We start from the raw sequence: 24,843 nt of genomic DNA on the forward strand, positions 1-24,843 counted from the left end.
TGGTTTTCTGTTCCTGCATTAGTTTGCTAAGGATAATGGCCTCTAGCTTCACTCACGTTCCTGCAAAGGACATGGTCTCGTTCTTTTTTATGGCTGCATAGTATTCCATGGTATATACGTATCACATTTTCTTTATCCCATCTGTCATTGATAGGCATTTGTGTTGATTCCATGTCTTTGCTATTGTGAACAGTGCTGCAATGAACATTTGCATCCACATGTCTTTATGGTAGAATGATTTATGTTCCTCTGGGTGTGTACCCAGTCCTGGGATTGCTGCGTGGAGTCCTGGGATTGCTGCGTGGAATGATAGTTCTTTTTTTTTTTTTTTTAGCTCTTTGTGGAATCATGACATGGCTTTCCACAATAGTCAAACTAATTTACATTCCCACCAACCGTGTATAAGTGCTCCCTTTTCTCTGCAATGGTCACTTTTAAAGTAATTCAAATTTTAAGTACATTAGGGTTTGTTTTTTTTTAATTAGTGTTTTTTTTTTTTTAATTGTTTTGTAGAGAGAGAGTTTCACCATATTGCCCAGGCCAGTCTCTTGAACTCCCGAACACAAGGGATCCTCCCACCCTGGCCTCTCAAAATGTTGGGATTCCAGTGTGAGCCAGTGTGCCCAGCCAGGCACTAGAGTTTCTTATCCATCTGGCTTGACGGTCCCTCTTGGAAGGTTGCACATACAAATTACAGAAATTCTGAATTGCAGTCCCTGGAGTCATAACTCCTTCATGGATGGCAATTAACTAGCATGTAAGCGGAGGTACCCTGGAAATCCCCAGAAGCCTTCGTGGGAGGCACGTTGGTGTCAGGAACACAGTTCTGAGTGCCTGGGTGCCCTCCTCCCTCTCTCTCTATGTCCTGTTTCCTGAGAAAGCCAGATATGGAAATGAACGAGGTCATGAGGCCAGCTGCCTCCAGGGCATCCTCAAGTTTCTATCTGGCTCTGGTTTTAATCAAAGCTCTTAGAACTCATACCCAGAACCACAGGCTTGACGAGACCAGCTGTCTCTCAGCAGGGCCCAGCCTTCTTGTGCTTTATGACGCATGTGAAAAATGACAGTGTCCATCATTGAGAAACACTATGGGGTGTGGCCCAGGTGGCCAGCACGGAGGACACAGGTGGCCCCAAGGCCTTACCGGACCCCAGTCCACAGTCCACTAGTGGGGCCTGGCACCAGATGAGAAGATCTAATGGTCAGGTCATGATTAAATTTTGAGTGCCCCTGGGAGATTCCAACAGATCTGATAAAATTGAGTCTTACTTTCTTAAAATTGGTTAATTTCCAGTCCAAAAAATAGTTATTACCCAGGTAGCCTCATCCCCAGTGCCAACAGAGGATCTTTTTTAACTGCTTTGGTGGGGGACAGGAGGCTTCAGGATAGATGTCATCCTGTGTCTCTAGGAGTTGTGTGGGGCTTGGGAAGAGATAGGAGAGACCAGCACCTCCCAACGGCCCTTGGGTGGTCGGCCCTGGGCTCCTCTCCTGCTCCCGGACCCCTCGTCTGAATTTCTTCCAAAGCCCCCAACCTGGCTGTCCAGTTCCCTGTGGAAAGGGCTGGAAGATCTCTGGTGCAGCTTCCAAAGCTCTGATGCCATCTCACCACTCCTTTTGTTTCCTACAAAAAGTTGTCCCTTCTGCTCCGGGTCGGGTTCTTGCTTCCCGAAACACCAAGACGTCGGTGGTGGTGCAGTGGGACCGACCCAAGCATGAGGAGGACCTGCTGGGCTACTACGTGGACTGCTGCGTGGCCGGAACCAACCACTGGGAGCCCTGCAACCACAAGCCCATCGGATACAACAGGTGTGGCCTCCTTCCCCAGCCCTGGAGTCAGCCCTGAAATAAAGCATGAGAAGCAAGACTGTTGAGGCCCCCGTGGCCCTGGCACAGGGAGTACCACGGCCACAAGGCTTCTGTATAAATGAGTCTGTGTTAGCCACGCACGAGGACTGTATAATTTACAGTTTGACCACTTGGATGAGCTAGTTGCTGCACTCGCTCATCTTGACCGAAACGATTTATTTATGGATGAAAGGAGAGTTTCAGAACCTGTTTTTTTTTTCCTGACATAATTAGCACTTAGGCCTTTTCTTTGAATAGCAGAGTTAAAAATAGCGACTACAATGTGAAAGTCGTTTTATTTTTTTCATATTGATTTTTTTGAACTTGAAAGTTGCTTTGATCACGTGCCTGGTAGTTCTATTCTCTAGCGCCTGATGGAGACCCCACCGGGCGCCAACTCTTCACTTGTTGGGGGGGTGGGGGCAGCTTGGGGGGATGCTGGCTGCTTTGCAGGGGAAAGCCAGTGACCCTGCCTTTGGAGACCCTTCCTCCTGCTGCCTGCTGAGTGTGCAGGGATGTCTGAGGTATTAGGCTTCTCTGGGATACACGTCTTAGGAAAATGTCGGCAGCTGTCAGAACCACCCTTGTGGATGAATGATCAATTATGGCTCAGCCATTTCTCCTTTTACAATCTGAAAAAAATACACTGTAAAAAGCGGTGGCTAACAAAAAGAGATGTCATCGAAAAGAATAACAATTAGATGTTCTTCACAGCCCACACCAAATGTGGAAATATCGATCAGAATAAGAAACTTAAAACATGATTCCAGTACAGGGAAATGGTTAGTGAGTATTTATTGACTATCTATGATAAGTAATAATTGCTTACACAGACTGAGTACCTTCCATACACAAGGCACCTGTGCTAAGTTCTCCACCGAGTTTTCCATGTAGTGTCTGCAACAATACTGTGGGGTAGGAACTATCCCCATCTTACAGATAGAAAAACGAAGGCTTACAGGGGTTAAGGAGCTTGATTAAGGCCATAAAATCTGTGAGGATCTGTGAGGTGTCAAAGCCAGTATTCGAGTCTAGTCCCTCTGACTTCCAAGTCTTGGCCTCTAACCACTGCAGTGTGATTACCGCTCACTAAGTTTTACATACATGGGTTCTTTTAGATAAGGAATGGCATACTGTTGGATAATAGACCTTTGATCCAGACGAGGCCCAGAAAGTGCAAAAGCAAAGGTGAACTCACAGAACAAGTGGCTTTGACACCACGTGTAGTCAGCTCCGGCTATAATTGGGTGCTGTGACCTTACTTTTAGACTCTAAATGTTGAGCTAATTAACTGGAATTGAAAATGAAGGATGTATGTCATCCATAAACATTTTTTATGGAGCGTTCAGGATGATTTTCGCTTCTGCTGCAGGAGAGAAAAAGTGGAGCCTGGCAGTTCTGACCCTGATCCCTGTGTTTCTCAGGTTCGTGGTGCACGGCTTAACCACGGGAGAGCAGTACATCTTCCGAGTCAAGGCGGTCAATGCCGTGGGAATGAGTGAAAATTCCCAGGAATCGGACGTCATAAAAGTGCAGGCTGCACTCAGTAAGTCACTCACAGGCTGTTCTGGGCCGATGGCTCCCGTACACTGTCATTTCTGCATGAATAAACATTTATGATGCCATTCGGAAATTTATTGGAGGGAAAAAGGGGACTCGATTGTTGAACAGAGAACATGCATTTCTTTGAAGCCTCTCGGTTGGCTGCTCATCTTAGAAATGAGGGAGAAATGATAATATGCTAATAAAATGCAAATTAAAAATAGAAGACATTATTAGAGGTCACATGTGTTGCCAAATACCTGTACTCGTGTGAAAATGTATGCTGTAGGCCGGGCGTGGTGGCTCACACCTGTAATCCCAGCACTTTGGGAGGCTGAGGTGGCTGGATCATGAGGTCAAGAGATTGAGACCACCCTGGCCAACATGGTGAAACCCCGTCTCTACTAAAAATATAAAAATTAGCCGGGCGTGGTGGCGCATGCCTGTGGTCTCAGCTACTCGGGAGGCTGAGGCAGGAGAATCACTTGAACCCGGAAGGAGGAGGTTGCAGTGAGCCAAGATGGCACCATTGTACGATCTTGTGTGTGTGTATATATATATATGTGTGTGTGTGTGTACATATATATGTACGATCATGTGTGTATATATATGTATATGTGTGCTATAGGGGATACATTTCTCTTTTCAAAATATGTGGTAAAATACAGCAACATCAATGGCCTGTTCTCAGTTTAAGGAACTTTAATCACTTCAGAGAATGTCACGTTTATGTAACTTTGTGACTTTGTTGGTAAATAGTGGTGTTTAACAGTTTTTATTATTTTGATCCAACGAGACAATTGGGATCCTAAATCTCAGGGACCCTCCCTAGAACAGTTGCTGTGTCAAGCTGTGCTGCAGCCTTCTGGCTTTGCTTTCTCATGAAATGCACCATGCCAAGTAAGTGCACATACTCAGAAACATGTTGAAACACAAAGGCCACACACAACACACTTGGATTCACAGTATTATCTTCCCACTTCAGAGGGAACTGTGTTGCTCCTTGATGATTTTTCATCTCTGACTAAATTTGCTACATTTTCAGAAATTAAAATTTGTCTTCTAATGAGATTGCTGTTGGATTTCCAAGGAATGTCAAATCTGATAACACCTAGCTGGGTACCATAGCACTGACTCTTTTGTTTTAAGATTAATCTCTCAATTTTTTCCATGAGGGACTTTCAAACATTCCCATTTTCTTTTTAAAGTCATTCCTACTAAAGGAAAACCCGTAATTTTCTTTTTAGACTTAGAGTCTCGCTCTGTTGCTCAGGCTGGAGTGCAGTGGTGCGATCATAGCTCCCTGTGACCTTGAGCTTTTGGGCTCCAGTGATCCTCATGCCTCAGCCTCCTGATGGGCTAGGACCACAGGGACGCAGCATCAAGCCCAGCTAACTTTTTGATTTTTTGTAGAGATGGAGTTTCACCATGTTGCCCAGGCTGATCTCCAGCTCAGGAGCTCAAGCAGTCCTCCTGCCTCGGCCTCCCAAAGTGCTGGGACTACAGGCATGAGCCACCGCACCTGACCTGTTTTTATTCTACAATAAGAATCACTTAACTCTAGTCACCTGTGTCTCAGGTACCAGAGGATGGCCACATCGAGGTGACTCAGAGCTGGGCAAAGCAGACTCAGGCCCATCCATTCTCGACTGGTTAGGAGAAGGTGGTCTGTTTCGAATGCCCTGCTCAAACAGGGAAACACAAATTCACACTCATTTGAAGGAACCTGAAGCTCCTGTAACTGTGTGGGGAATTAAAACAAACTGGAATCGTATCTGTCATCTCTGGCCACAGATGCTGAGTAGTTATTCCTTATGGTTGTAAAGGTGAAAGCTCCTTCTCAAAGCTTCTTTCACGGGGCAGGGTGGACAGGCCATCTTCTGCTGTGTCAAATGTTCACACCAGATTCAAACGGTTCACCACCCTTGTCCTATGGAAATCTTAGTGGATACACTTAGAAATAGCAATACATATACAGGAGATAAACTTTTGATTTCTTTTTATACTCATCCCCTTTAAAAGGGTGTAAAGACCAAGGTGGTTAAATGTGGGTTAAGAGGGATCAGAGGGCACAGTGTTCAGGCCCTTCTCCACGTTGCTTCCTCCTCGCTCCGCCACACTAGAGCTGGCTGCCCCGGGACAAAACCCCCAGCTGAGGCCCTCGGTAACTCCCTGGCTGTGCTTCCTTGCAGCCGTCCCGTCCCATCCTTATGGGATCACACTCCTCAACTGTGATGGCCACTCCATGACCCTCGGCTGGAAGGTCCCGAAATTCAGCGGTGGCTCGCCCATCCTGGGCTACTACCTGGACAAGCGCGAAGTTCACCATGAAAACTGGCACGAGGTCAATTCCTCACCCAGCAAACAGACAATCCTAACGGTCGGTTGGTTTTTATTTCTTTGTTTATTTTTGCCTGGGTGGTTCTTTACATTTTTTGGGCAATGTTTCTGCGTTTGATGACATTAGATAATTTGATAGACACAAAAATGGATTAAAAAATAGTATCATGAGATCATGAAGTTTTGGAGCTAAAAAGATCCTAGGAATCATATTCTTTTTCTTTTTGAGAAGCAGTGAAGAAGGGAGCTCAGTGGTGGAGTGGGTCTGACAATGAGTCCATGACCTCTGGTGTGACCAGCATCTGGTCCCAGTACCGTGGTAATGTTCCTTGCCCCAGACGCTGAGGCCTGGAGGGCAGGGATGGAGTCTCACGTGTGAGCCTGAGGGGAGAGTCGTGCAGAATGTCTGTTTAGGAAGAGTGATGTTGGCTCTCTGCTTGTCACCCACCGCTTCCCTGAGACATTCTTGTATGTCAAGCCTCCAAGAGAGTCCCTTGCCGCGGTGCCCATGGTGCTCAGGTGCAGAGTGTAGCAAGGACAGACACACCCTTGGCAGCCATTGTCCTGTTTCCCTGCCCGACCCTTGACCCCTCATCTGAGCATGGATGAACGGCCCTCATCTCACACTGCAGCTCCCATCCTGACCCTGGTGAGCCACAGACCCCTGGGAAGTCACTTACACTCCAACAGGAGGGCTTTCCTTTGTGGAGGCGGTAAGGTCTTAGAAGATCTAATCTTTGTCTACTAGAAAATTCTGCCTTATAAATATATCTCTTTATAATATATTTTCAATATTTTATACACATATTATGATATGTAGGCAACTTCCCAGTTTGTTGTGATGTGACTGATATTTTGCCCGCGTTCAACCTCTGTTTTGACCCCTTACAATGTCTAAATGTTCTCAACTTAAAAATTGTTTTATTTTCAATTGACAAATAATAATTGTATGTATAAAGGGGGTACAATGTGATATTTTAATATATGTTTACATTATGGAATGATTAAATCAAGCTATTAACATCTCCATTGCCTCCCAATACTTATAATTTTTTTGTGGTGAGAACATTTAAAAATCTATTTATTTATGCATTTATTTATTTTTTGAGACAGAATCTCACTCTGTCACCCAGGCTGGAATGCAGTGTCATGATCTTGGCTCACTGTAACCTTCACCTCCCGGGTTCAAGCAATTCTCCTGCCTCGGCCTCCCGAGTAGCTGGATTATAGGCGCATGCCACCACGTCCGGCTAATTTTTGTATTATTTTAGTAGAGACAGGGTTTCACCATGTTGCCCAGGTTGGTCTGGAACTCCTTACCTCAGGTGATCCGCCCGCCTTGGCCTCCCAAAGTGCAGGGATTACAGGCATGAACCACCATGCTCAGCTTAAAATCTATTTAAAAATGTTTTTGAAATGTGTCTACAACACGTTATTATGGGCTAACTCATCCCCAAGCTGTGCAGGAAGCACCAGGACTCGCCCCTCCTGTTCCTGCTGGAACTTTGTCCCTCTGTCCAGCGCCCCCGCCAGCTGGCACTTGCCCTTTCGCTCTCCGTCTTTGTGAGTGCTGCTGTTTCAGATTCCACATCTGAGCGAGATCGCAGAGTGTCTGTCCTTTTGTCCTGGGGTCATCTCGCTCGGCACAACAGTTCTTTACTCGGTACAAGATTCCTGAGAAAAGTACCTGCTTACTTTCTGAATGCTTCGCAGCTCGTCCAGTGAGGAGGATGAAGGCCGTCACCATGGACCGAAGCCGTTTATCCTCAGATATCTTACTTTGGAAGCTATTTTTCGAGACAGTGTTTACCCAGATAGTGTTTTTGTCCCACTAGCCCTGTGGAGTCGAGGCTCGTAGTGTTGGCCAGAGGCCTCCCTAGTGCTTTGTCCTCCAGCCAGACAGTGTCCCTGAGGGCCTGGTGGGTGGCCCTGGACTGCAGCACCCCAAGGACCTGGGCAGCCCAGGGGCTCTTGTCCTGTAGAGTCTGAGTGTGGGGGATGTGGTGGGCTCTGTCCCCAGGGTGACCCCGCCTTGGGTCCAGGGCAGGGCCTGCTCAGGGGCCAGTACGTGGCCTGAGTGCCTGTCTCCTCCAGGCCTCTGCCCTTGCATTGGCCCTGGGTGACCGTCGCCTCTCTGTGCCTCAGTTTCCTTACCTGCCGCTGGGGTATCACCTGTCCCCGACCCCCGTAGGAGCCTTTGGGGATTGAGTGAGGGACACGTAAGGTTTCACGTGGCTGCTGCTTGTCGGGCTCCATCAAGGGCCTTCCTGAAATATTTGGTCCAATTTCCCGACACGGTTCCTTCCTCTCATATTTTATTTCACAAACCAGTTATAACAAATCCTCTGCCTCAGTGGACTGTAATGCATCCTTTATCTCATGTATTAATTTAAACAAAATCCGAATAGGTGGACGGCTTGACGGAAGGCTCACTCTACGAGTTCAAAATTGCTGCCATCAACCTGGCTGGCATTGGGGAGCCCTCGGACCCCAGTGAGCACTTCAAGTGTGAGGCCTGGACCATGCCAGAGCCCGGTGAGTTGCTGCCCCCGGGACACCTGCCTTCTAGTGCACAGGCTGGCTGGGAAGGGGCCTCTGTGGCTGTGGCTCGGGCCTCGCCAGCCTTCACGGCATGCTGTTCCTCTGACACCCGCAGCCGCAGAGCCACCGTGTGCCAGGTGCAGTGCAGGGCTGTGAATCAGGCAGGCCCAGCGTCTAGTTTGGGCTGTGCATGGTCCACAGGCCAGTGATGAGGGCGGAGTAGGAGGCCCTGAGCATGAGGTGGGAGGGAGCACAGGAGGATCCAGACTGTGGGGAGGGACAGCTCCCCATGCATCCCTGACCTATGACAAGGATTTGGCCCAGGTCACCTACCCCAAAGGAGCAGGCAGAGAGGGTCACAGCTGGAGGGGAAGGTGCGAGCCCGGGCCCCAGCTGGGAGGCACAACAGGGTTCTCATTCGTGGGTTAGCTCCTGCTGTCCTCTCACGCCATTTGGGGAGCTCGGGGCTTCCAGTTCTAAAAGGCCAATTGTTGCAGATCTGCATTTATTTAGCTAGTACTCTACTGATTTTTTGTTCTGAGATGAGGTCTCTACATTGCCCAGGCTGGTCTTGAACTCCTGGCCTCAAGCCATCGTCCTACCTCAGCCTCATGAATAGCCGGGATCACAGGTTCATGTCACCCACTGTGCCCCGCTAACATTTTCTCTTTGTTTTCACAAGTTCTCAAGTACCAGATGTTGATTTCTTTGCCTCTAACCTATCAGGAATCAAATGCAATGGATAATATGCTCATACTTTGACAAAGTAAATCCTGAAAGTTGAAGCTGAAAAAGATCAAAGTTCAGAGTGTTTTCCGATGTTACGGCCGGAGTATACTGCCTTTTTCCTTTCAGTCAGCGTCTTTTGACTTAGCAAATCAGCTGCTAAGAATCCAGATAAATAAGTCAATTAGAAAATTCCTCCCTTCCTTCCTTCCTTCCTTCCTTCCTTCCTTCCTTCCTTCCTTCCTTCCTTCCTTCCTTCCTTCCTTCCCTCCCTCCCTCCCTCCCTCCCTCCCTTCCCTTCCTTCCCTCCCTCCCTTCCCTTCCCTCCCTCCCTCCCTCCCTCCCTTCCCTTCTTTCCCTCCCTTCCCTTCTTTCCCTCCCTCCCTCCCTCCCTCACTCCCTCCCTCCTTCCTTCCTTCCTTCCTTCCTTCCTTCCTTCCTTCCTTCCTTCCTTCCCTCCCTCCTTCCCTCCCTCCCTTCCCTTCCTTCCCTCCCTCCCTTCCCTTCCCTCCCTCCCTCCCTTCCCTTCTTTCCCTCCCTCCCTCCCTCCCTCCCTCCCTCCCTCCCTCCTTCCTTCCTTCCTTCCTTCCTTCCTTCCTTCCTTCCTTCCTTCCTTCCTTCTTTCTTTTTTCCTTCTTTCCTTCCCTTTCTCCTATCCTCCCTCCCACCTTCTTTCCTGCCTTCCTGCCTTTCTGGTTTTAATGAAATTAAATTTTCGACCTTAGAAAACCAGCAGAAGAAAAAGCCGTTCTAGTTTCCCGAGCCTTTTTTGAGGGTTAATAGGAGACGGCCTCTCAAGGCTCAAGGCCACAGCGAGACTGGCTGAGGATGGGGCGGGGCTGCCTCTCTGTTCCCCTGCACCGCTTGGTGCTTGCCTGGACCTGGGCCTCTGCACCACACGCCCTCAGAGTTGCCGTGGGTGTTGGTAGAGGACAGGGCTGCAGCGATGTGCTTCTGGCCAGGTGCTTGCCTAAGTGACTATGACTGACAGGTGTCCAGCCCCTTGGAGGGTAACTTGAGAACCCGTCCTCTTCTGCACACCGTTCCTCTCTGTGATAGCATCTGCTGGTCCCGACGATGCAGGGTGGACTTCTGAATGATTCTATGTAGATCCACAATGGCCCCGATGCCCAAAGAAGGGGGTGGCAGGAGCATGAGGCTGGGCCCTCCTCCCCGACCCCCAGCATCACGCTGGGCACCCTCCTTACCCCGCTCTCCAAGAGAGGCTGATGAACATCAGATGGGGAACAGATGCGGATGGTCCTGGTGGGGGGCGTCCCGGAGGAGCAGTAGGTCCCCGGGGCTGGGTCAGGCGGTGGGTGTGCTGGGCTGGCTGTGTGCAGAGAAGCAAGGTGGCATCTGACTTCGCAGGTCCTGCCTATGACTTGACGTTCTGTGAGGTCAGGGACACGTCCTTGGTCATGCTGTGGAAGGCCCCCGTGTACTCCGGCAGCAGCCCTGTTTCTGGATATTTCGTGGACTTCAGGGAGGAGGATGCTGGAGAGTGGATCACTGTCAATCAGACGACAACGGCCAACCGTTATTTAAAGGTGAGTCTTGGCTGGCTGTGGTGACTCATGCCTGCAATCCCAGCACTTTGGGAGGCAGAGGCGGCCAGTCACTTAACATCAGGAGTTCAAAACCAGCCTGGCCAACATGGAGAAGCCCCGTCTCTACTAAAAATACAAAAAAAATTAGCCAGGCATGGCACCATGGCAGGTGTCTGTAATCCCAGCTACTTGGGGAGCTGAGGCAGGAGAATCACTTGAACCTGGGAGGCAGAGGTTGAAGTGAGCTGAGATTGAGCCTCTGCACTCCAGCCTGGGTGGCAGAGCGAGACTCTGTCTCAAAAACAAAACAAAACAAACAACAAAAAATAAAGGTAAGTCTTTTGTCTTGGAGTTTCCCTGTGTGTGAAAGTGCTGTCGATCTCTGTGCAAGCCAGCACTGAGCCCCAAGGTGAACCTGTTCTGAGGACAGGGGCGTGGCTGCGGAGGGTGCAGCCGCTGCGCATCGTGGGTCCCAGCAGATTGGGAGCAGCGCCCTGAGGACGCAGAGCCCTCCTTCCATTCACACCAACATGCTGTTCACTCCTGGGGAGCTGTGCAGACACGCCTATGTTCTTCCACATCGCAGTCTAATAGCTGTTAATTGTCTGTTCATGGGCTACGTCTGTGTGCTTTCCACAGGGATGATGCATTTTGTGTTATGTCCTTCCACTTCATGCCCTGCATTGAATTTACTTAATTCATGTGATCGCTAAAGTCCATTTGATGAACATCACACACAGGTATACACACAGTTTTCCTACATGGAGCAAAACTTTAATGTGGCACTTCCGCCAGCCTCTCTTTCTCCAAATGTTTCGGTTTTCAGCACTTGCGGTTCCTCAGTTACTGGGTCAGGTGTAAGGACTGAGCCCCAGGAGGCCTACATGCTCCAGCTGAGTTGCCAACTGCCTTAACCCAGAGGTTTTCTTCTCTGGGTGCTGGGCCCTGTGGTGGGGCGGGCCTGCGTCCTTCCCTAAAGCATAGTCACGTCTGGGTCCGGTGCCCGAGCATAGGCCGAGAGGGCCTTCCACGGGTGACACCTTCTGGAAACCCTTTGACGACAGGAAACAGCCAGTTTCTTTAGAATGGACGAATCAGCTTCTAAGAATCAGCTACATAAATCAACTAGAAGCTTAGTAACTATATATTGATGTTTATCCAAGCAGGTTTTAATAGGAATAACCCAGGTATGTACAAGTAGAGATGGATTTAATTTTGATGTCCCAATGATGATTTTACACAGTTAAATATCACACTTAAAATTGTATTAGTTCCATAGAATTATGTTAAACATAAACACCAGATTATAAACTAGTCAGTATGATCTTACTTCTGCTTTAAAATACGCAGAGATAAAAAAATGAAAGAGGTTCTATCAGATTGGTAGCAAATGTGTTTATTCCTCCAAAGTCAAATTCTGCACCGCTGTGAATCTCCTCTTCCCTCCTTTTCTAGCTCATTAAGTATCGTGTTTCCAACTGGAAAAATAAGCTATTTTTGAAAAGGTCTATTCATAATACAATCTGAAAAACTCCAAAGTCATCTTTATTTTACCTCCACACATCTGGTGTTTCCTCTGTTGTTTCAAGGTCTGTGACCTGCAGCAAGGTAAGACCTATGTCTTCAGGGTCCGGGCAGTCAATGCAAACGGCGTGGGGAAGCCCTCGGACATGTCAGAGCCCGTGCTGGTAGAGGCGAGACCAGGTAAGGCTTTGCTGTCAGTCATTCAAAACAACAAAAATTACAGAACAGCAAGGATTTGGGGGGAGAGTGTGCATGTATTATGTATGTATGGATGGGTGTGTGGATAGATGAGTGGGAGAAGGTGCATGTATTATGTGTGCATGTATGTATGCGTGTGTGGATAAATATATGGGAGAGTGTGCATGGATTGTATGTTTATGTATGGGTGTATAAATAAATGAGTGGGAGAGTATGCATGTATTATGTGTGGATGTGTGGATGGGTGTATGGATAAATGAGTGGGAGAGTGTGCATGTACTGTGTATGTATGTATGTATGGATGTGTGGATAAAGGAATGGAAGAGTGTGCATATATGATATGTTTATGTATGGGTGTGTAGATAAATTAATGGGAGAGTGTACATGTATTATGCATGCATGAATGGGATGGGCATGTGGATAAATTAATGGGAGAGAGTACATGTATTATGTATACATGTATGGATGGCTGTATAGATAAATGAATGGGAGAGTGTGCATGTATTATGTGTATATATGGATGGGTATATGGATAAATGAGTGGGAAAGTGTGCATGTATTATGTGTACATGTGTATGTATGGATGGGTATATGGATAAATGAATGGGAGAGTGTGCATGTATTATGTGTACATGTGTATGTATGGATGGGTATATGGATAAATAGATGGGAGAGTGTGCATGTGTTATGTGTGCATGTATGGATGGGTGTACGGATAAATGAATGGATGTCTTGTCGTTATTTTAAAAAGATTTGGATGGGCAAATGAAGTATGCACTTAAATCTCTGCCTGTGCACTAATGGCCCTGGGTTAGAAGGAGAGCACGTTGGGTCATCTTCATGGTTGGCAGGGGTTGTTCTTGGAATGATCAAACCATGTGCAGGAAGGACGGCATTTTAAAAATATTACTGCTGGATTTTTATCAGAAAATTTTAAAGCTGTTGGTCATTTTCTTGGTTTCAATGAATAAAACTTCCCTGGAGTCAACCTTAAAAGGGTGAATACTTCTGAAGGCAGGACACATATTCATAGGATACACAGTCTATTTTGTGTTGCTGTAACAGAACACTGAGGCTGGGTAATTTGTTTTTAAAAGTTTATTCGGCTCATGATTCTGGAGGCAGGAAGTCTAAGAAGCACGCGCCGGGATCTGCAGTGGTGGCTCCTGAGGCTCCGGTGAGGAGGGCCTCCCACTGCCCCACAACACGGTGGAGAACTGGGTGTGTGTGGAAATGGACCCAGCACCGGAGGCAGCCTTGCTTTATAACATTTACTCTCACTGGAACTAGTCCACTCCAGTTTAACTAATCAACATCTGTGTTATTAGCAAGAATCTACCCAGTCTTTCCGGAAAGACATGAATCTATTTTAACAACCTCATCACCTCTTTTAGAAAGATTTTTATTATTCTTTTATTTATTTATTTATTTATTTTTTTATTTATTGAGACAGAGTCTCGCTCTGTCGCCCAGGCTGGAGTGCAGTGGTGCGATCTCGGCTCACTGCAAGCTCCGCCTCCCGGGTTCGTGCCATTCTCCTGCCTCAGCCTCCTGTGTAGCTGGGACTACAGGTGCCCGCCACCTCGCCCGGCTAGTTTTTTGTATTTTTAGCAGAGATGGGGTTTCACCGTGTTAGCCAGGATGGTCTCGATCTCCTGACCTTGTGATCCGCCTGCCTCGGCCTCCCAAAGTGCTGGGATTACAGGCGTGAGCCACTGCACCCGGCCTTCTATTTTTTATAGAGACAGGGTCTCACTATGTTGCCCAGGCTGGTCTTGAACTCCTGAGCTCAAGCAATCCGCTGACCTCGGCCTCCCAAAGTGCTGGGATGACAGGCATGAGCTGCTGCCCCCAGTCATTAATCACCTCTTAAAGGCCCCACCTCCCAACACCATTGCACTGGCTTTTACATTTCAACATGAGTTTTGAGGGGATAAACCACATCCAAACCACAGCCACAGAGTGTGACCTGAGTGTCAGGAAGCAGTGCAGCCTCAGACTGTGAAGATCCTGATGGCTCTCTGCGGTGGCCTCTCGTTGCTTCATCTCACCCTGCCACCTGGCTTTCCTTGCATCTGTGTCTTCTTCATAACCCGAGAGCATTGATACTTCATGGCCTCAGTTCCACTCACCAGCAGAGGCTGAGATGTGTCTTGTCATTGGACACATCTACTTCCTAAGACGTAGATTCTGCCTTGCACATGGCCAGATGTTCACCTGGATCAAAAAGTAGCAAATAAACCACAAACAACCCCTACTCCCAAACAAGACAAGGCAAGGCCCTTTGCAGAAGGCAGAGCTGTGTGAAGGGGAAGCTCCGTGGTGGGCACATGGCTGCTGGGCTTCTCCTGAGGGTCAGAGGAGGAGATTTCAGAGAGAACAGGATCTTCAGGGCCTGGAGAGGCAGCCCTGATAGGTTTTCTGCGGTCGTATGAGATGCAGAGAAGGACGTGGGCAGAAATGTGATAAATTAAAAAAATCAGCAACAACAAAACAACCAAGCCCCTCCAGATCCTCCCTAAAGTGTTTTCTATCTCATGACTCTCTGATCAGCCCTGGGTCATTAAATGCAACAGATGATTTGGTGTGAGATGAGGTCTCTGCTTTGGCTAACCTCTGTGTAGCAGTCCATTCTCACGCTGCTATGAAGAAATATCGGAGACTGGGTGCTTTATATAGAAAAGAGGTTTAATTGACTCACAGTTCCTCATGGCTGGGGAGGCCTCAGGAAGCTTACAGTCATGGCAGGAGGTACCTCTTCACAGAGCAGGAGGACGGAATGAGTGCCAGCAGGTAAAACGCCAGGTGCTTCTAAAACCGTCAGATCTCGTGAGACTCACTATCATGAGGACAGCATGAGGGAAACCACCCCCATGATCCAATCACCTCCCTCCCTTGACACTTGGGGATTACAATTTGAGATGAGATCTGGGTGTGGACACAAAGCCAAACCATATCACCCTCTCCCAAAAAAGAGTTGAAAAAACACCGTGTCCCTGAGCCGCTCACCTCATGCTCTTCTTACGCAGGCACCAAGGAAATCAGTGCTGGTGTCGACGAGCAAGGCAACATCTACCTGGCCTTCGACTGCCAGGAAATGACAGACGCATCTCAGTTCACCTGGTGTAAATCCTACGAGGAGATTGCAGATGATGAGAGGTTTAAAATCGAAACCGTGGGGGATCAGTAAGTCAGGCCTGGAAGTTGGATATTGGAAACTTTTAGAAGTTCCTGCCAGTAGAAATGATCGACATTCACCTACTCTTCTTCCTTTTTAGCTCCAAGCTGTACTTAAAGAATCCGGATAAGGAGGATTTAGGGACTTACTCTGTGTCTGTAAGTGATACAGACGGAGTGTCCTCCAGTTTTGTTCTGGACCCAGAAGGTAATATTTATATGGCAGAACCTTGCCTGTTTTGGTTTTATCACACTTTTAAAGATTGACGCCAACATAGAAAAGGCTTACTTGCTTAGAAAAAAGATGTATGTTTGCAGGAGGCTGGCGGTAGGGGCTATATATATAAGCCAAAACTTACTTTAGAAATTAAACAGACTCTAAAGTTTATACTGTTTCCACCAAACAGTTTCTGGTCCTGATATATTGCTTGTACAGCCTTCAACTTGTACTTTTAAAGTTGAATCTTAGTCACATTTTAATAGTTTGGTATGCAGAAGGTAACATATTAGCTAAGAAATCCATGAAATTAATGAGACCTACGGATGGAAAAGTCTTCCCTTCCTTCCAACATGAGAAATCTGGATGATCAAAGAAAAATTTTTTTATGCGTGAAATAATGTTTAACTGCCATAGTGAAAACCTGCTGTTCTCTTACAAATGGAAGACAGCAGAGAGAAGTGAGAAAAGTCTGTTTAGTAATCAAGGGGAAAAATAATAGTTTTCTTAGGTAGGTTCACAGATCTGAGTTCACCAGGCACACAGTCTCAGGCAGGCAGGGCTGATTTTTTTTAAATGTCTGGCATCACGTGTATTTGTGTGGCCCCTCATCTACCCCACTGCAGGGCAGCGTCAGCCTTAGACATTTTAAAATGAAGGGGCAGTGATGAAGCGTGACCTTGTAGGGCTGGGTGGTATCCTCAGATCTCTGGGTTTCTTTGGGTCTTTAAGGCATGTGAGTTTCCAAAAGTTTTCTATTAAAATGCTCTCCACAGATGGCATAAATGATCTCCAGGGATGCCCTACGATTGACAAGCAGATCCTTTAGTTAGCAATCACTGTCCTGGTTGATATCATGCAGAGGCTGTGATCTGAGAACATCTGACCCAGGATGGGTGCTGTGGGCTGGGCAGGAGGATGGGCAGGGACCCATGGCCGGCGCAGCCAGAATCACACTCCCAGCTTCTTGAGTGTGCAGGTCTGGCTCAATGTTGGTTAAATTCGGGAAAACTCATGCACATTTAACAAGACACAGCCGGACAAATGAGGAGGCCTTTCTGGGGTCCTCAGTTCACCGCTCACAGGCAGGGCGAGGAAGGAAGGACCCAAAATCTACTTGCATGCTTTTAAAGCAGCCTCTGCTGGCCCCTCCTCCAGGGTCAGCACAGTTTTGTAACTTCACGACATCCTGAAGAATTCTGAAAAGCTATGCATTCCTCCGCACCATTTCAAAATTTCCATCTTAATTTTAAGTATTTGCAAAAGATAAAATTTCTGCCTCTCTCATATCGTGTATAGACTTCAAATATATTTGAGGCGAAACTTTGCAGTTGAAGATTTAGCTCATTCCATGTATGGAAATTCCTACCAGAAGATTTAACTGGGAAAGCCTGTCCTCTCTGTCAAACCTGCTGCCAATGTGAATTTACTTTTGGTCAGAAAAATCTGACTTCATTTTTCCATTTTGAAGAGACATGTTCTTGAAGGCCTTAGAGCCCACCATCTTGTTTCTGATTCTAATTTTAGGAAGGAAGGAGAAAAAATGAAGTGGCTTAGAGCCTCAGTTTTTCTTACCTTGCTCTTGGGACTTTCTCAGGAATGCAGTGTATTTTGTTTATTTATTTATTTTTTTGCTTTATTTCTTCCTTCCTTCCTTTTTTTTTAAATTCATGGTAATACACTATGGTGATGAAATGAGTGGTATGTATACTTTTCTTTAATGAGATTGAAGAAGGAAATCTTGAGAGGGGAAGGAAAGTCACAGGCCACAAGCATGTTCTCAGCCAGTCCAATCAATTTTAGGAAAGAGCTCACATTAAGTGCAAGCAACTGGAAAAGGCTCCCTTTAACCTTTCGTCTTCCAAGTCTTCCTATATTCCAGGGATATACCTTCCCCTGCCCCCAATTCCTTCATCCCCCTGACTGTACCCTGCCTTGTCCTCAGCTGCCCCTGTACTAGGTGGGTTCTTAAAATGGTGAAGTTTTGGTAAAGCTATCCTCTATGTCCCTCAGACTTGTAGTTTAAATTCCTTTCGTGTCCTCCAATTAAATCCTTGGGGTTTCCAATCTTGCTCGTGTGTAGCCTTGCTGATGTCTACAAACCTCTCAATGTGCAGGTCCAAATCAATTGAAATACTTTTTCTTTGTTTCAGAGCTTGAACGTTTGATGGCATTGAGCAATGAAATAAAGAACCCCAGTAAGTAAGCCTCCAGCCCTGCACCTCTGCTTATAGCCGCTGGCTGGAGAGCCGTGTTCATTAATGCATGAGCTCTTGGAGGAACAGCTTTGGGGAAAGGATGGCCTCATTTCCTGATCCCAGCTCACAGGATTGAAACCTGTTGATTTAAAACAAATATTAGCTTATATTATAGCTTGTTGAAACTTGGCATTGCGTACAGAGTGATCTGAATTTTGGGTTTAGTATAGCTGTTCCTAATCCAAGTGAAATCCAAGATTTCATTTCCTATCAAGTGAAATCTTCTGTTATTGAATTGCATTAAATATAGAAATAATCCAGGCATCTTTACTCATCAAACACGTCCGGAAAGCTGAGAACTCACGTGGTATGAGGCTTTAGAGGCGACAACAGGCTAACTCAAGTTTTATGTTTTATTTTTGGCTTCCATAATCTAATACTCCAGGGTTTCGCGTTCTCAAAAAATTTAATAACTAGGATTGATATTTCCCTACAATTTGCAGCTATTCTTCCTCACAAGGATTCATGCATTATTGACTTGCGATTTCTTTTCTTCTTGTAGCAATTCCTCTGAAATCAGAATTAGCTTATGAGATTTTTGATAAGGGGCAGGTTCGCTTCTGGCTCCAGGCTGAGCACTTATCACCAGACGCCAGCTACCGATTTATTATTAACGACAGAGAAGTCTCTGACAGCGAGGTGAGTTCCTGTGTGAGTGATCTCTGGCTTTGCAGGGAGCCCGCCTTTGTTGTGGTAGGTCAGTTACTGAGTGTCAACACTCTGTCGGTTTCCATCCCTTTTTGAGCCTTAAAGGTTGGGGCGTGGAAGGTTGACAAGATGAATGGAGATGGTTGATTCTTACAATGTTCAAAGGTTTGGTCTGGGTGACAGGAGACATCAGGAGTCTTTAAAATCTGAGCCCGTTGGAATTAAAAATAACTTTGAGCTTGTTTTTGTGAAAAAGGTTCAGGTCAGGTGGGGAAAATATCCTTGATGAATCGGTCCACTTATTCTTGATAATGGTTTTGAAGGTATCTATTTTTTGTTCCATTGTGAGAGAGGCCTCCCTGCACTATCCCCCTGCCGACAGCTTCCCATGGAAGGCATCCCTGAGGAATAAGTTTCTGTGGCTTCCCTACCTGTTTGGGCAGTAATCTTGGTGTGGCAGACTGATCTGACAGTGTGGCTGTCGAGAGCGATGTTCTGGCCAGGCACGGCGGCTCTCACTTGTAACCTCGGCACTTTGGGAGGCCAAGGTGGGAGGATTGCTTGATCCCAGGAGTTCAAGACCAGCCTGGGCAACATAAAGAGATCCCATCTCTACAAAAAATTAAGAAATTAGTTGGGCATGGTGGTGCTTGCCTGTAGTCCCAGCTACTTAGGAGGCTGATGTGGGAGGATCACTGGAGCCTGGGAGGTCTGAGCTGCAGTGAGTTACGATTGAACTACTGCACTCTAGCCTGGGTGACAGCAAGGCTCCGTCTCAAAAACAACAACAAAAAAGGCACATGTGGCCGGGCGCGGTGGCTCAAGCCTGTAATCCCAGCACTTTGGGAGGCCGAGACGGGCGGATCACGAGGTCAGGAGATCGAGACCATCCTGGCGAACACGGTGAAACCCTGTCTCTACTAAAAAAATACAAAAAACTAGCCGGGCGAGGTGGCGGCGCCTGTAGTCCCAGCTACACAGGAGGCTGAGGCAGGAGAATGGCGTAAACCCGGGAGGCGGAGCTTGCAGTGAGCTGAGATCCGGCCACTGCACTCCAGCCCCGGCGACAGAGCGAGACTCCATCTCAAAAAAAAACACAAAAAACAAAAAACAAAAAAAAACAAAAACAAAAAACAAAAAAAAAAAAAAAAAAAAAAGGCACATGTTATGTCACGGTCCAGACACCACCTGGGTTCTGCTTTTGATTGTATAAAATGAATCCTAACAATTATGATAGGTACTCCTTATTCGTCCGGAGAATATTTGAGAAGCCATTGGTTGTGTTTCGATAAATTTCCTCTTTTCTAAGTACAGCATGCCTGGGACCCAGTTAAAGGACAGCCCTATTTCATGGGGACTTTATTGTTCAGTGGTGACTTGGGGCTTTCTCAGAGGCCCCATCTTTACTGCTTCTGCCTTTTTCCCTTAGTGCCCAGTGTAGAGTGTGGTTGGCAACCTTAGCTGCCTACTAAGTCCTCAGTGTTGATTGGTTTGTTCATTACACAAGTTTTAGGGGAACCGTAGGATGCAGGAGCCTCTCACTCTCCCAGGCAGCCTACCTACTGTATTTCTAAGCTGGACCCCTCATTGTAGTCCAGCCTTTGTGTCTGATGGGCATTTAGCAGGACTCAGTTAGATGAATGTTGACCAGACAGAAGTCTTGCGTGGACAAGGATCATAGAATTTTCTTCTTCAGTCAATCTTTTCCATGAGAATCATGACATACTTTAAGACTCACTCCTACATGGGAGAGCTGGCTAGAAAGTAGAAAACATCTAGCTTTGGGCTGCAAAAAAGCCGATGATATAACTATTGCCTATGGGAGACTTAGTTTCTGATCCAGGTAATTGGAGAAATCTTTGAGCAGAGACCATGCCATGAAATGAAATGGAATTTAGGGGAAGTGCACTTTATTTGTGGGATATCTTTTGATGGACATTTCCTACCTGCTGTATAGAGCTTCCTTTTAGGATGGGTGCCCTGGCTCCATGGCTAATCTTTTGGAATATATTTTACTTCTTCAATTAACAATCCACAGGTGCCTTTTACATTTGAAGATTGATGCTATTTTGTGGAAGCCATATGAAAGCCTGTATTTATGACACTCGTAAAATCATTGAACTTCATCTTGCCGCATAATGGCATTAGCAAGAAGCCTAATTATTTTCTAAAACCTACCCAGACATTGCAGCACAGCAGCTAAGAAAATGGAAAAAGCTGCTCTATTGCTAAGACTCTAGTTGATGAGAATCATACGTTTTTCCTACTCAGAGCCAGTTAGAGTAAGTTCCTATCATTCATTCTCTACTCATAGATGTTCGAAGTGAGGATAATGTCGTACAAACAAGGACAGTGCATTTGTCTGATCAACCTGAAGTTTACTTTTGATATTTGAAAGTAAACACTCTGCACTGTAAAGAAACCCGAGGTCCATGGGACAGTGTATCCACTGGAATCTCAGGTCCCTCTCCTGCTCATGGCACCTCCAAGAGCGACGTCAGTCTCCAGGGATGGGGGCAAAGTTGTTGTGCTTCCTGCAATTGAGCCATTTCTTTTTTTTTTTTTTTTTTGAGACGGAGTCTCGCTCTGTCACCCAGGCTGGAGTGCAGTGGTGCGATCTTGGCTCACGGCAAGCTCCGCCTCCCGAGTTCACGCCATTCTCCTGCCTCAGCCTCCCGAGTAGCTGGGACTACAGGTGCTGCCACCATGCCCAGCTAATTTTTTTTAAATGTATTTTTAGTAGAGACGGGGTTTCACTGTGTTAGCCAGGATGGTCTCGAACTCCTGACCTCGTGATCCGCCCGCCTTGGCCTCCCAAAGTGCTGGGATTACAGGCGTGAGCCACCACGCCTGGCTGAGCCATTTCTTAAAATAATCTCCCTCCCTCAAAAACAGTCTGAGGTCATGCCTTCTCATCCATTTCTGTCTCTTTCTATCATTTTAGATGTACCAATTTCCTGTGCCAGTTTTCTGTTTAGAAAAAGTCTCAGTGATCTGACACAGTATACATTGTGTGATCTACATCTCTGATATAATATTGGAATTTCTAATTGTGAAGGTGATTTTTATGTTTATGGGAAATCAAAACCTGGGGTAGGAGTGGAGCAGACTTTATTCACGTAAACCCTGAAAGTCAGATTCAATGAAGCAACAATTGCAGCATCCCCGGGAGCTGTTGGGAGCTTGCGGGGTCCTGTTCCCTTCCCAGTGGATGGCAGCACCTATCCTGTACGTCACCTGGTGAATATCCGCTTGGCCAACGCACCAGCAGGGACAGAACAGTCAGATATGAAGCTGCCCTTACAGAGACTGTCATGGGTCAAAGAAATACACCTTCAAGGAGGGGAGGACAGAGAAGAAAGATAGAACCCAGGTTCTATTAAAACAGTGCAGTAAACACTCTCAGAATTCAGAGAAGGCAGAGAGTTGAAGAGGCTGAAGTAGTCAGGAAGGATTTCAAGGGTAGAGGGTTATTGAAATAAATAGGTGTCAAGGAGGTAGAAATCGGGGCTCGAGGGGTGGGGGTTGGGGATGGGAGGGAGAGAATGAGACATTCCAAGCCGCTCAAGTGCACAGAGAGCCAGGAATGGTCAGGGAATAGGGACACAGGGAAGTGGAGGGGTGGGCTCGACAGAGGGGGCTGTTTGCCTGAGTGATCTTAGGAAATATTTTTGGGAATGGAATGGGTCAGAAGATACAGGCTTTGAATGTCAGGCAGAAGAACTTAGAAACAATGCTGAAGAAAATGAACAGAGAGAGAGAACCTGAACCAAGTGGCTAGTTTGCTAATTTTCCTCTTCTAAAGCCTCTCTGGTGGCACTGGCATTTGCAATATAAAAACAGAAATGTAAACTCAGAAAGAAGAACACTGTGAAAATAAATGCACGTGATTTATCAGAAGAAGGTTGCTAATTTTCTGGCCAAACTTACGTTGTCACCTGCAGATAGAAATTCTCTGTAGTATTGCTGCTAAGGCAAGTGTTGTAAGAGGAGTGTGGTTCTAAGGGCTGACGGAGTCTCCTTTGCTGCCTCATTTGCTGAGCGCCACAGACTATTAGTGTTTTGTTTTGCTCATGAGGCTCCAAGAGCCTCTCTGGGTCCTGGGTAAGATCATTATTCAGGCTGCAAAGCCTTTGCCCCAATTCCAGCTGGGATCAATCCAAAGGTAGATGAAGATCTGTAGAAAATATTGACAGCAGCTGAGACTGCCATATTGCTAACTCTGGGCACGAGGAAGCCGAGGCCGGGCGTCCAGACTCCCGTGATTCTACGGTGGCATGGCTGGGGCGAGTCCCGCATTGGACACTGGATGCCCTCGACGCCGTTCTGCCCTGCATTACTGCTGCATTTAGGACAAGTCACACACTGGGATGTGGTCTTTCTACTGTCAAGACCCTGCTCAATGTCAGACATTGTATCATCCAGGTAGAGTACAATGCAATCTACTAGCAGCCATAAAACCTTTCAGTATCTTAGCGCATCCCAAACGCTGAGTGAGCAGAGGCATGGGGAAGGTGAGCTGGGCGCAGGCGATGGCCTTGGGAGGCCTCTACCCCAGATGCTGCCTGGGTTGGGGCTTCTGTGCCCAAGGTGTGGCTGCACCAGGGCAGGGAGGTCAAAGAGGGTGGTGCAGGGGGTTAGCTGTTGAAGGAAGGGAGGTGACAGGTGCAGCCAGGGATGGAGGAAGGACTGGCTGGGACAGGTTTGTAGTTTCAGCCAATGACTGATCAGGAGGGGAAGGTCTCAGTTGATCAAGAAGGCTTCCTGGGTCTGCACTGGGAAGGACGCTCTGGTCCTGACCACGTCCGTGGGCTCTCACTTAGAAGGATAATTATCTTCTAAAATTGCTCAGTGTCACTCAGTAGTGTCAGAGACCACAGCCACTCAACACCACGGATGGCAGGATGAGTTAAGCCCCCTCCAGCTGATGTTCTCATCAGAACCTCGACGGACATGTGTTTGGTGTTTCTCACTGCCAGGCATGATGCTAGGCACGGCGTGAGGCTGCAGGGATGAGTAAGGCCATGCCTGCTCTGAGGGGCTCATTGTCTAGTGAGACAGACAGCAGGAGGATAGGTAGGCCGGGGAGGGTGCTCCCGAGGGCAGGGTGCTGCTGGGGGAGGGGAGGCACGGCTGTGGACCCCAGAAAACACCAAGCCTCACCCCGGGACATCAGGGAAGTCTCCCTTGGAGCCAGTCACAAGGGCTGCATTCGGGTGAGGTGGCCACGGCAAGGATGGGCAGAAGCTGCTGCATGGTTGCAGAGAGGCCTGCGAGCTCAGAACTGTGGGGCATGGCCCTCGGGGAACTCCAAGGCATGAAATGTATCCCTACATTCATCCCCAAAGCAGCAGAGAGGCAGGTAGTCCAGGCTTCTGTGGACTGTTCCTGTCATACAGTAAAACCTAGAAATCATGAAGCGATGCAGTTTAATGTTCTCAGAGCAACCAACAGCCTCCCCTCCCAATCTTTCTCCCATCTTAGCAATAAGACAGCTGCACTGCAGGCAGGAAGGGGGAATTGTGTGGGCAAATGTTTGTAGTTTGGTCGTATGCACTATATATGGCAAAATTTCTTTTTTCCCCCTTTTTCTGAGACAGAGTCTCACTCTGTTGCCCAGGCTGGAGTGCAGTGGCGTGATCTCAGCTCACTGCAACCTCTGCCTCCTGAGTTCAAGTGATTCTCATGCCTCAGCCTTCTGAGTAGCTGGGATTACAGGCATGCGCCACCATGCCTGGCTAATGCTTGTATTTTTAGTAGAGATGGGGTTTCACCATGTTGGCCAAGCTGGTCTGGAACTCCTGACCTCAGGTGATCTGCCCGCCTTGGCCTCCCAAAGTGCTGGGATTACAGGTGTGAGCCACTGCACCCAGCCCAACAAAATTTCTTTTTATTTGTTTGAGACAGGGTCTTTCTTTGTCGCCCAAATGATCCTCCTGCCCCAGCCTCCTCTGTAGCTGGGACCACAGGGATGTGACAAATTTATATACTGTTACAAAGGAAAACTTGTTTTCAGAATTACAAAGAAGACATGGTTGAATATATTAAGAACATATATTGGCAAAGACCAATACCATATGAAATTGGTTTGAAACAGTTCTAAAAATTACACAGACTGATTGATGTTTTGAAAGGTTCTATTAGAATTAGAGTTATTTAAGTGAAAAAGTGAAATTTAACTACTAATACTAATTTATAATAATTATCAAGCACAAAAAGGTAAAAATATCGAACCCCCAAATAAGGAAACCAGCAAAAAAATAAAAAATAAAAT

The 24,843-nt window shown here is 47.0% G+C and overlaps 1 protein-coding gene across 2 annotated transcripts in view; it reads left to right on the forward strand.

Moving 5' to 3' along the window:
• MYOM2 (myomesin 2) overlaps positions 1 to 24,843 on the forward strand; it is a 103,040-nt gene that overhangs the window by 45,397 nt on the left and 32,800 nt on the right. For both annotated transcript variants that reach the window (XM_005562519.4, XM_074000212.1), the window contains exons 16-25: positions 1,635 to 1,809; positions 3,273 to 3,394; positions 5,583 to 5,770; positions 8,139 to 8,265; positions 10,369 to 10,547; positions 12,137 to 12,251; positions 15,299 to 15,455; positions 15,548 to 15,654; positions 17,817 to 17,861; positions 18,424 to 18,560. In XM_005562519.4, the coding sequence (XP_005562576.3) occupies positions 1,635 to 1,809; positions 3,273 to 3,394; positions 5,583 to 5,770; positions 8,139 to 8,265; positions 10,369 to 10,547; positions 12,137 to 12,251; positions 15,299 to 15,455; positions 15,548 to 15,654; positions 17,817 to 17,861; positions 18,424 to 18,560 (1,352 nt within the window). The remainder of the gene's footprint in view (positions 1 to 1,634; positions 1,810 to 3,272; positions 3,395 to 5,582; positions 5,771 to 8,138; positions 8,266 to 10,368; positions 10,548 to 12,136; positions 12,252 to 15,298; positions 15,456 to 15,547; positions 15,655 to 17,816; positions 17,862 to 18,423; positions 18,561 to 24,843) is intronic.

This window comes from Macaca fascicularis, chromosome 8, assembly GCF_037993035.2.
Source record: "Macaca fascicularis isolate 582-1 chromosome 8, T2T-MFA8v1.1".
NCBI classification, from domain to species: Eukaryota; Metazoa; Chordata; class Mammalia; order Primates; family Cercopithecidae; genus Macaca; species Macaca fascicularis.